Source organism: Hyaena hyaena, unplaced genomic scaffold (assembly GCF_003009895.1).
Source record: "Hyaena hyaena isolate Hyena2069 unplaced genomic scaffold, ASM300989v1 scaffold_92, whole genome shotgun sequence".
NCBI lineage: Eukaryota > Metazoa > Chordata > Mammalia > Carnivora > Hyaenidae > Hyaena > Hyaena hyaena.
The window spans coordinates 1,842,676-1,854,923 of record NW_024080723.1 but is presented as its reverse complement, the minus strand read 5'-3'; the positions used below and the strand labels follow the sequence as shown (position 1 = coordinate 1,854,923).

Sequence of the window (12,248 nt, the reverse complement as noted above, 5' to 3'; positions counted from 1 at the left end):
GGAACAGTCGGACTTGATTTTCTCTAGTCTGTTTCTTATTTTGTGATCTGTGCTTTGAGAAACATCATTAGACACTTTAAGCTCAGAAACCTGGAGTAATTTGGTTATAATATTTGAACAAAAGTCTGGTTATCCCTAATAAAAAAGCTTCAAGGGATTTGGAGAAAAGTTGAATATACCTGGAAAGCAAAATATTTTTCCGAAGTTTCTCCCTGAGGACCTAACAACGTACCATTCATGACAGTGCTATTTTCCAAAGGTCATAATCAGATTTCCTCAGAAGCATACCTCAACTGTTAATCATTGTAACTGCTTTGTGAAATGTGGGAGTGTTGAATTATCCTAACATTTAATCATCGGCTGAGACCTGGTTTTCGCCACAGCCAAGTACATCTGCTTTCACCCATCATATAACCCCTACCAGAGAACTGTCACCCTCTACCAGAAATGTTAAGACTCTCATCAGATAGGAAATTAAAGAAAAGGAAAAACAGATTTTTATAAAAGCCATGATAGGGCAAGTTACCCAAGGAGAAGCCTAGAGGCAAGATGGACATAAATTGAGCAAGCGCTCCACGCAGATCCTGCTCGTCCATGGTTTTCAAGGTTTGTTGTCTGTAGAACCTTTCCAAACACATTAGAGAAAAGGGTCTTAAGAGGCACGGCAGCCTAAATTTGCTTGGAGAAAACAGTAATCACTTTCGTAACAGAAAAGGGAAGTCCAGGCCTATATAAACTTACAACAACTGCCATTGTGTCTTCAGACTGATGAAAGGCAGTCAGTGTGTACCTCTGAGAAAACTTTTCAGGACCAGTTACCTATACTCTAAACATTCTCCTACCTTTTTTTTTTTTTTTTTTTACTAACCTCATATCTATTTGTTTTCAGCATCATTCCTTTGGCATTATTACTCAATCCGGAGAATTAAAAGTTCTTTTAAAATGTTAAATTACCAAGATACAAGTGGCAAGTACTCAGTGCTACAAACATTCAGGGCATCAAGTTAAACTGTCCTCAGAGTTAAAGCTGATTACTAAAACTACAGGAACCAAGTGAAAACGGAATTGGTATAATGGGAAACGCTGTGTAAATGCCTAGGAAAGCACACCACAGCCTTCACTATCACACATCATCTTCGGGCCTTCTGAGTTTCTGGACTGTAGTAACTACCCAAACACTGGCCCAGAGAGGAAAGGCCAGCTGGCTGATGACGCGTCAAACCTCTTCAGAGCTGTTTTGCTGAAATGAAATGGGACCCAATCCTAGCAGCGTGTATTTTCTATACTAAACGATTTTTGTTTTCGGTAGGTGTTTAAACATTTAAAAATTCACAGGTGAAAGCACCAGGAGAGAGGAAGGTAGAAAACTTTCTTCCTCTTCTTGCTGAGTACCATCCAAGCAGACTGCTAGGGCAAATATTCATTATGGATTGTAATTCACTTGGGTTTTGGAGGCTTCCCTTAAGAAAAAAGAGATCTGTTAATAAATGATAAAGAACACAGAACAACAAGATTAAATTACTGAGGCAATGTCAATTACAAAAGCAAAAGATTAGATTGATCTATTTAATATCAACATATTAAAGGGTAACAGTATTTCCACACCTAACACTGCATTTTTTTCCTAATCTTGAGGTATGATTAGAGAGCAAACATCTGACTGCCTATTGTAGCCAGATATCATTCTCATCAATTACATGGAAAATCTTCAATAACTCTATAAAGGGATAATATTACTTACTTGTTTTTTATAGTTGTGGAACTTAAGGCTTACAGGTTTTAAGTGTAATAATTTGCCTGCCATCATAGATGAGGAGATAACAGGGTAACAGGGATTGGAAGCCCGGCAATGAGCTCAGCCTGACAGTTAACTTCTTGGAAATTCCAAAATTCTTTCTTTTAAAATAATCTTTAACGCTATATTCTCCCACAAATAACTTACAGTATTATCGTTACTACCTCTACTTAGGTTTAAAAAAAAATTCAGTACTTTTTTTACTCCAAACATTTGTAATTTTGTGACCATCTTAAGAAAATAATAGTCACAAAGCCAAATTAGCTATAATCATGACTAGAGTAATAAAGGAAAACTTCTAGAATATATAAACCCCAGTTACTGAAGTTCTATGAAGCATAAATAAGCTCCTTGAGGTTACTCATCATCCACCCCTTTTACTCTCCACAGTGCCTAATATGCAGTGTGTACTCAAATTGTTAAAGAGATGCTGAATTAGGGTACATGAGTATTCTGGCATAAACTTTTATATTTGAAGGCTATGGAGTTCTTAGAAAACAGAGTCTACTTATTTGTGATTTAAGGTAGGGAAAAAAAGACAGCGACAAACACAGAGCTAAGCAGTCGCCAGGCTGAAGTAAGCATTACAACTATAGTAAAGTGTGCTGGCTCTCCAGTATAAATCATTCAAAAAGCAAAAATAAGGTAGGTCCGTTAACATTAATGCAAGTTTTATTCAAGAGATAGTACTGAAGAACTGAACACTAACAACGGAAAAATGTGCCAGTTATCCACTCTACAGTAAAAGTGGAACTGGGGACCACTTAAGACACATAAATAGATTCTACCTTTACATTTCTGAATAAAGCTGTATTCACTTCTTAGAGAGAGCCATTTAACTTTTGCTGATAAGGCTTTGTGAATTGTGTTCAGAATCTTTGACAACGCGCACAAACACACACTCTTCAAAGGCGGCAAGTACCTAGGATTTTCACTCCAGGATGAGTTTCGGCAAGTACCTAGGACTCTCTGACTTAAGACTGCACTTTTCTACATGAATTCAATTTGAATTGCCTTCATTCTAATGTCTATCCACCACAATTTTAATAATTAAATCAACATTTATTATGACTTTATAACTCCCTCAAATTACACATTAATATCTGACATGGTAGTTTCAAAAAATAAATATTCAAGGCCTCAAGTTTTAAATTTTCCTTCAGTGTAATGCACTAAGTAGATACAGGACTACCCTAAAATAAATGCAGCTCTCTTATAAAAATTATCTGTTATAATACAGTTCCCATTCTAGTCCGTAATTCTGACAAATATATTTTTTTGGTAATAAAACAAGAGTTTAGAATGATTCAGTCCTTGGAAGATCTTAATGGCAGTCACTCAATGAAGACATCAATCATTCTTGGAGTCCTAACTCAAAAACTGCTATTAGCATTGACTGAGTTTTCATTTTTTTTAGTGGTTATTGCTTTAATTGGCAATACCTGAATTTAAGACAAAAGAACATCCCCACTAAGCCTTATTTTAAGTATTATAAATGTATACGGAAGATAGACTCATAGAGGCTATAATGCTGATGTCTTAAGTAACTCACCCATGAAATGGGTGCAAGCTTTTCAGAGGATAACCATAGATCTTTTGGCTCTAAAAATAAATGCCCCTACTTTTCAGAGTGTTCCCATTCTTCAAATTCTTCAACAGGAGACTTGGGCAGCTTAACAGTTTTGCTATAAAAACAAACCACTCTTGTTACCAAGTCAAAAACATAAAAGGAAACTGATAAAGGACATAGTTTTCACAGTTAACGATAAATAAAAGTGCAATAAGTGTTCAAGTAGGGCACGTAGTTTAAAAACTACATGTGAGGATTTGGCATAGGTCATCTCTTAAAGGCTCTCCGAGGGTCCCTGCCATTACTTATTGTGGTCATGACCGTTTGATTATTAGCTGTTCCTTGTAGCTGTGGATTTGTAGGTCCCCGGCCATTGCTTCTACCAGCATATGAAAATTGGCATCCCCTTGATTCTGGGCCAGTTTGAACCCCATTTCCTAAAAGAGAATATAAAAATTCATCACCATTTTCAGACACTGATCTATAGAAGTACACCTATCTGAAGTTCTAACACACACTACTAATGCTTACAAGTAGTATTAGAGAAAACAAATGTCTTTATTGTTAAACTACTGGAAAAAAACTCAATGTGGGCTCTAAGTTTTTCTAGCTGTATGATTACTGTAAATATATTAACTTGATGCTGATTAACAGGGAGACAGAAACAGACTGGGCAACAGAATGAGAAATTAGTAGAGTAGAAAAGCAAAGGTAATGCACTGCCTACATTTTATGAGGGAAAAAAAACCCAAAGGGTAAAATGGTGTATGAACACTGGCATTAGGTTCAAATACGGTTAATAATACTTCAAAATAGTGTAATTCTAACTTTGCAAAGAAAAAGACAGCAAAGTTTCCCACAATGTGATGATCACCAGCTGTGCTAAAACATGCAGCCAGCCAGGTCAAATAAAACTTTAGCCACCCTAAGGAACTACAATCCCTAAAGCCTTTTCCTCTGTTATTTAAGAATAAAAACTTCCAAAGACCTTAAACACAGCTGTAAGGACCACTGACATGACGTTTCAGAGTATCTGAGGGCTTTCTAAAGGCCAATCTTTTAAAGAGGCAGCTATCAGCATGTGAAAAATTAAGGTTGAGCTATTAGTCTAAACTTAAAAGGCTTTTGGAGTGCCAAAATAACCAGTAATTCTACATTTATTAAGTAATCACTAGAGCACATAAATTTTGTTTAAAAAAAAAAATCAATGAAAAATCATATTATGCATCACCAAAACAGATTTCTTGTTATTAGCCACTGTTTAAATATAGAATGTGCTCTGGAGGTAGGTGGGGGGATGGGTGAAACAGAGGGGATTAGAAGTACACTATCATCATGAGCACTGAGAAATACACAGAAGTGCTGAATCACTACACTGTACACCCGAAACTAATAAAACACTGTACGTTAACTACACTGGAATTTAAACTGAACAAATAAATAAATATATGTGTATAAAAATAAAAAAAGAATGTGTTTGAATAAATTAGCTTAAGAAAGTATCTGCTACCTAGACACTTATTTGGGAATTCCCTGTTTACTAGAAGTTTCCTTCTAGTGCTAACTTATGCCTAAAGATAGTTCTCTTGTAAACCTTTCATAAGATAGTCTGTTAATTCTTAACACCTGATCACAAATATGGGAAAAAAAAAAATCTTACCCACTGGTCCAAATGTACCTGTACCCACATTATTATTCATGGAATTATTCTTCTGTTCATTGTGTGCCTAAAAAATATGTTTTTAATTTAACCAACTGAAAATTTATAAAAAAATTATTATAACAACATGTATCCATTCTTTAATTGTTAGGGTTTTGTTTTTGTTTTTGTTTCTTACTAAATTTTGTGAAGATTTACATCTTTACAAATGTTAACATTCAGGAATATTTCCCAAGTCTTTCATAGCTTCTGTTACATCTTATTGTATTTTTCTGATATTACTCCCTACTCCTCAAAGTGCTAAATGGCACATATATTTAACATACAACACTAAAGATACATATATAGACTTACAAAGCATAAAGAATGAAAATGACTTAAAAAAATTTTTCTTAAACTGTCTTCATTATACCCTGCATACAACAGGGTTGGACACCTAGTCACAGAATTATAGTACCCAGTCAAAATTAGCCTAACCATAAAAGTAGACTATACATGTGGATTAATTACCCCTCTGCTCTGTTGTCCTCGATAATCTGGGTTGGGTTCACTGAAATTTGGCACTTCTGAATAAACCATACAAAATCTGAAAGAAAATAAAGCACAAATTAAATGACTTCTAAACGAATCAACCTTTCTTCATATAACATGTATTAACTGATAGGAATGAAGAATTTAGGTATCAAATGAATTAACTAAAAAGCAACATGCTAATTATTTATACAACAAAAACTTCCAAAATGCTGTTCCATAAAACAAACTATTTGAAAATATACAATTGCCTACAATGTATAAAACATTCTATTTTTTATTTTAATTCTGTACTGCAAAAAATAAATCATGTTAAAGATCAGGGACCGAGAAACACATCTGTGTGCTGTTTTTCCATAGAGGCTGATGCCACTGAACCATGTTTAGGGTTCCAGAGTGGTTTTTCCAGCAGTGGTGATGGATTTGCACTGATCCATTCACACACTCTCATCCAGTCCCTCTTTTGACCAATCACTGTGAATCTGCAAAGATAATCATTCATGGTTAAGAGTGGAATCTGCAAGTATAAATAAAGACAAGTGGCTATAAAGACAAGTTTACCCCAGTGCTTCTTGTAACTTGGCTATGGCATATACTGACATTACACTCAAGCATTTACTCAGCTCCTCGCCCCATAAATAAGAAATTAAAATCAATTTTGGCAAATCCTAGACTGACTGTGACTGTCAGTCACTAAGAACTGATTGACCTCCGATGGTTCGTCACTTAACTGACCTCTATTATAAATATGTCTGTATACATGAAGGTCAGGACAAGATCCTCAATCTGTTGATAATAATGACTCTAAGAGCTTTCAATAACATGTTGCTCTAACACTACTCTAAAATCAAACATAAGTTAATTCTAATTTTTCACCTAGCAAAAGCAAAGTGTTGTTTCTGATTTTTAAAAGCCAGCAAGATTGCTTTATCTTTTCCAAACAAAGAATCTTATCCCTGTAGTGTGGAAGAGGATCTCCCCCTTTACCCTTTTATCAGTGCCATGTGTGGCTTCTCTTTAAAAATATCCTCCAATGTGATGGGAGTTAAGTAGATGTCTAGGCATTAACCGAACAGAATGGACTAAGGATTTGGCTCATTGCTAACACAGTACTTTATGAATATATCCCAAATGTCTAAGCTGATATGGAGGATGAATTACCTTTACACCCCTAGAGAGGATGGTTCCTCCAAGTCAGGGTGGAGATTACGAGGGTAGTAGTGTATGGAAGCTCGCATTGTGGCTGCCTGTACGGTACCTAGACTGTGGATAAATACAGGACTTCAATGGTCATCGCTGCAAGTCCTTTTATCACGAGTACATATTCACCCATAAATGAAAAAAAAAGATAAATTTATGGCCTGAAACCTAGCTTCTTATTGGGCAATTCCCTAGAAGACAGAACTTATTTCAAATGGCACTGTGACACCTGAAAGCTGCACTTCCCAAAGCCTACAGAAAGGACCCATCGGAGCTCGTCTCAAGGGCAATTTGATGCTCTTTGCTGGGGAAAAAGAACATTCTCAACCACAGGAAACAGTACAGGTGGCTGTTTAACTGGTATATACATGTAAAGTCATTTCTATAGTATGCTGGAAGGTATTCAGTTTACCAGTCAAGAAAAGCCAAGAGAAGTTTATTATAGTTAATACCTACCAATTACTCTGTAGATATTTTATGTAATTTATTCAATTAAAGGATATGTATTTTAATACTTACTCCCCAATTTTTTGAAGTTCTCCCCCCCTTCCAGTATAAAGTGTCAAACACCCTTTCCACATGGATGCATACCTAGAAAGAAAAGAAACATCAGTTCTATAGAAACACATGTATTTTCTTCTACTTAACTCACGTAAAATTTATCCTCTGTTTTCTGCATTAGGGTAAAGTGGAGATTAAACTGTTTATGATAGTAAATCAAATACAATTAATCTCATTTTGATTGTTACTTACGAAGGAACACAAAGAAAACTCTACTGCCAAATTTTGACATAATTATCTAAACTATAACTAACCCTAGAAAATAGAAAGTCTTATTGCAAGGCAAGCACTGTTATACTCCAAAGATCATATCTTTAGCCAAGAAGTTATTTTTTAATCACAGAATATATAAAATCAACATCAAGTGTTTACTTTTACACTCATTTACTTGGTCTACTCAGATATTGATAAAATAGTTTTTCCTTTGCCTCCTAAAACACATAGGGTGGATAAGCTACTGAAAATTTGATAAAGTTTAATCAAGGGCCTAAAAAAACCCCAAAAACAAACCAAAAAACCCCCACAAATCTCTGACCTATTTGCCTTTCCAAATCTGCAATTTTTAGCATCAACTTGGCTGAACAGATTATACTGATCAACTTTGAATACAGATGCACCATTAAAATATCCTCACACACAAATCTAATAGAAACATAAATTAAACATTATAAAATCAGTCCAAGGTTTGGTTTTCAGTTGTTCTCTGTACAACTACGATGGTAACTTTATGATTTAGAATGGTGAACTATAACTAAATGTTGTTTAAGTGTAGTGACAGTTCTTCTTTTAATATAGGTTAATAAATACCAATTAGTTCCACCTTACATATTCCTCTTTAGTAAGGGTTTATTTATTAAAGACTCCAGCACACTCATGCTATACAAAAAGTGACTTAGAAGACAGTGCACTAGTATTTCACCTTGGTAGTGTAAAAGTTAATGCATATTAAGAAAAAATTGGAAGTTATTACAAGTAAACATTTAACTTGCACTTGCTTTGGGAATAAGCAAGTGTTTTCTGGTAAACCGATCAATATTCAAATTACCATTATTTAGATTACGCCTTTCTTCAGAAACTACTTTTCTTAGATACAACCAGAATTTAAGGGCCTTTTAATAAACGGGCCAAACTCCATTGGCTATATTATTTTAGTAAGTAAAGTATAATTATTTCCCATTATACAGAAGACAAAGTTACAGAAGTGTAATAACCTCAAGGTCACACTGAAGTTAGGAAATAGTGGAGTTTCTTTAGTTTTGAATTTTCCTACAAATTATATCTTGAAATTCCTGTATAAATACTATAGAGATAATACTGAACTTAGTTTTTCCATAAATTTTTTAGGGTCACATCTCTTATTTTCTGTGACTACAAAATATGAAATATCTGAAATAGGATGCTGTTTACACTGTATAAGATACTTTTAATCACTGGATGAGAAATACTTCTGCAGCCAAAAAACCCTTCAATTATGCTAATCCTCACCACACCCTCACAGGCAGGAATTCTTTTATGTAAGCTACAGATATGGAAGTTTAAAAAACACAATTAGTGTCATAATGAGTCACTGTATGAGAATAAAATGTCTATGATCTGACTCTCACTTCCTTCTTTGAGGATACTCTGCCTCACTTCCTGAAGATGTTGTAAGGACTGGAAGATATTATCAGAGGGCTCTAAACTCCTCCATTCAGGGTGATCCAACACTTCTCTGAGATTCTATTTACTATGCCACCATCAATCTCCGCCCACTTTGCCTATAGTTGTAACAAATACATTGTTAATTCTACTGACTACAGAACTTCCAAAATCCATTTCAAGACCCTTTTCTGGCCTTTTACCTTCCTGATTTAAATATCTGGTAAATTTTTAAAGGCAGGCTAATTACCAATCAAAAAACAAACAGGGCACCTGGGTGGCTTAGTCAGTTAAGCATCTGACTTCGGCTCAGGTCATGATCTCACAATTGGTGGGTTCAAGCCCCACATGGGGCTCTATGCTGACAGCTCTGAGCCTGGAGCCGGCTTCAGATACCGTGTTTCCCTCTCTCTGGCTCTCCCGACTGGCTCTCTCTCTCTCTCTCTCTCTCTCTCTCTCAAAAATAAAGGTTAAAAAAAATTAAACAAACAAAAGGAGTTTGTGCTAAATTATTTTTAAAAGCCAGTCAACTGAATCTTTTGGATGGAGGTAGCATGAGACTTCTTTCTGCCAAATATTTTCTGCGTATCATTCTGGTTTTTGTACCATGCTGACCTTACAGCAATAGGCACAGGAAATTACTTCAAGAATGTCCCTTCCAGATATTGTAAACTTGCCCTCTTAATTTTTACATCCAAATACAAATTTGACATACCACAAAAACTGCTAAATTGTTCAACTACAATCTTATGTCCTCACTGTCTAAATAAAATACAGGCAGGATCCCATAAGTCACTAAAAAGAGGGAAAGGCTGGAAAACAGCTGACAACTGTAATAAATAATTTGTGTGTGTGGGGAAGTGTTGACTATATTAATTTTATGTATCTACTAAAAATAATAATCCCCAAAGAGTATTTAAAAATCTACTTAACCTGTAGACTGAGGGGGGGGTGGTTTAGATTCCCGGTGAAACTGACCACTTATACCGGCAAGGGTGTTACATTCCAAAGCTGTCCACTATCTAAAGTTAACATCCAAGTGGCTCAAAACTGCTCGGAGGCCCATAGAAAAGGTATGGAACTCCAGAACTTGCCAAGATCCCCCATCAGCCAATGATTCGGCAGGCTGCTAGTTAGGAAGCATTCTCCCTCCTCCCCATTTTGTGCACACCTACCCTCTGGTCAACCGAATAATATCCCCTGGCTGTATAAGACCTCCGATTTCATCCCACACGGAAATAGTGATGCTGCCCGTTTTATCTGCTACTTTGCATGATCTCACTTCATGGCCGTCTTTGGTTTTGGTCACGCGTCCTGTTAAGATTTAAAAATCACAAGGGGGGGGGAAGGGTGTATTAGATAATAAGAACTTCCAGAAAGGTTCTAACTCCTCCTCCGGGATCATAATGCAGTGGAAAGGTGGGAAGAGGTCGAGCCCCAGGTTTTCGCCGCAGGTTGGATCCGAGCCCCGGCGGGGGCCAAAGGGGCCACGTGGATGGGGGGAGGGGAGGGGGAGCGGAGGGGAGGAGGAGGGGAGCCCCCGGCTAGCAGCGGCGGCGCCCTTCTCCTGCCCCAGAACGCAAGGGGGCGGAGGGGTGGGCTGCAGACCCCACTTACCTATCTCCAGGACAATAAAGACGACATTTAAGTTTTTCAGTCCGGGCTTAATATCTTTTATAAAAAGAGGTGGGTCGCTGACCCCATTCATACTGAGGCAGGTGCGGCTACGGCTGCGGAGACGCGGGTGGGCAGGGAGTGGGACAAAGCTTCCCACCCTCCCGGGCAAGGGCGAGGGCGCAGGGGAGACTCTGGGCGGGGGTGGCGAGAGAACGGGCAGAAAGCGGTTAGTCAGGGATCACGGAAACCAGCCCAGACGGCACTGAGTCCAAAAAAAGGAAGAAAATAACCGGGCTCACAAGTTTAAAAGGAAAAAAAAAAAAAAAAAAAAAAAAGACGAACTCGTCCACACACAAACCTCGCTCCCAACGGGGGAGACAGGAAGGCAAGCGTGCGAACTGCCTCCTTCGTTGGATAAAAAGAAAAAAAAAGGCAGCGAGGGGACGTCTCTGCCCTGAGTCCCCCTCACATTCACAAAACACACACACACCACACGCGGGCGCGCGCCCAGTCTGTTCCAGGCTTCGGGAAGAGACAGTGACAGCGAACCCCGGAGCGCAGACCTAGCAACCACGCACTCAGCGTCCCAAACAGCGACTGCCGAACGCACCCGCGCGCAGTCTGGACCCCCACCCGGGGCGCCACGCCCATTATGACGTCACATAGCGTCGGCACGCCCGTCGCCCGCCTCTCCGGGCTTGTAGGAAGGGAAACGAGGAGTCGGGAATCGTCGCCCGCGCAGCCTCCCTCACTCCTCCCCGGCTGTCAGCCTGAGCCCCGCCCCCCCAGCCTTCCAATAGGCTCTCGGCCCGGCCCCGCCCCGCCCCACCCGTCACTGCTTCCGCCATCGCTGCGCAGCGTCCGCTTTGCCCTGCGGTTTACACGGTGCGGGTTTCCAGTTTTCGCTGTCCAACTTCAGGGTGTTTTTGCTCTTGCTTAGTGTTCGGCCGGCCACCCCGGCCGTTTAGTCCCGTGGTCACAAGGAACAGTTGCTGTGTTTAGGACCCAGTGGGTACGTTAAAAAAAAAAAGTGTGAATTGAGTCCAGGTTTAGGCCAGGGTGGCTAGTTGGGTGGAAGGAAAAAAAACCCCAGGGATGGGTCCATAGCTAAAATGCTGGAATTTTAGTACTAGAAGGGAACTGAAGATGAATTCAACCGCCTCTTTTTAAGTATATTTTAATTGAGGTCTGGACAGGTGAGGTATTTTGTTGAAAGTCACCCAGCAGCTTGTGAGCAAGTAAGACATCGACACAAATCAGCTGACCTGGTCTTGGCACCTTTCACTTTAATAGTAGGCAGATAAGTCGTTAAATTCCTTTACAACCTTCTTGTTTTTCCTTACCCTCCCCCTCCCCCATATCACCCCTTTGTCACTTTGCTGTTCTTCTGTATGCTTTTTTAATGGACTAATTTTTACAGCAGTTTTAGATTCTCAGCAAAATGTAAAGGAGAGTAGAGAGATTTCCCATATATCCCTTTCTCCGTTGCGTACTTAGCCTCTCCCATTTTCATATCCCCCAATGGAGTGGTACATTTGTTATAGTTGGTGAACCTACATTAACACATCATTATCCCCCAAAGTTTATAGTTAACCTTAGGGCCCACTCTTGGTGTTTTATGTTTTATGGGTTTGGACAAATGTGTGATGACTTGTATCCACCACTACAGCATCATA

The 12,248-nt window shown here is 38.5% G+C and overlaps 1 protein-coding gene across 2 annotated transcripts; it reads right to left on the bottom strand.

Annotated features, from left to right (window-relative positions):
• Nucleotides 1-481: 481 nt before the first annotated feature.
• Nucleotides 482-11,188, bottom strand: NABP1 (nucleic acid binding protein 1). Of its 2 annotated transcripts, XR_005528827.1 has the most exons (7): nt 10,573-11,188; nt 10,131-10,269; nt 7,276-7,347; nt 5,536-5,611; nt 5,026-5,092; nt 3,348-3,802; nt 482-1,460 (listed from the first exon to the last, which is right to left on the bottom strand). XR_005528827.1 is itself a non-coding variant. In XM_039234686.1 (6 exons), exons 1-6 carry the CDS (start codon nt 10,661-10,663, stop codon nt 3,633-3,635), a joined length of 615 nt encoding a protein of 204 aa, XP_039090617.1. In that variant the 5' UTR covers nt 10,664-11,188; the 3' UTR covers nt 1,553-3,632. The 2 variants fall into 2 exon arrangements, 1 of the variants encoding a protein (XP_039090617.1); XM_039234686.1 differs by lacking the exon at nt 482-1,460 and having other exon boundaries at nt 1,553-3,802.
• Nucleotides 11,189-12,248: the final 1,060 nt, after the last annotated feature.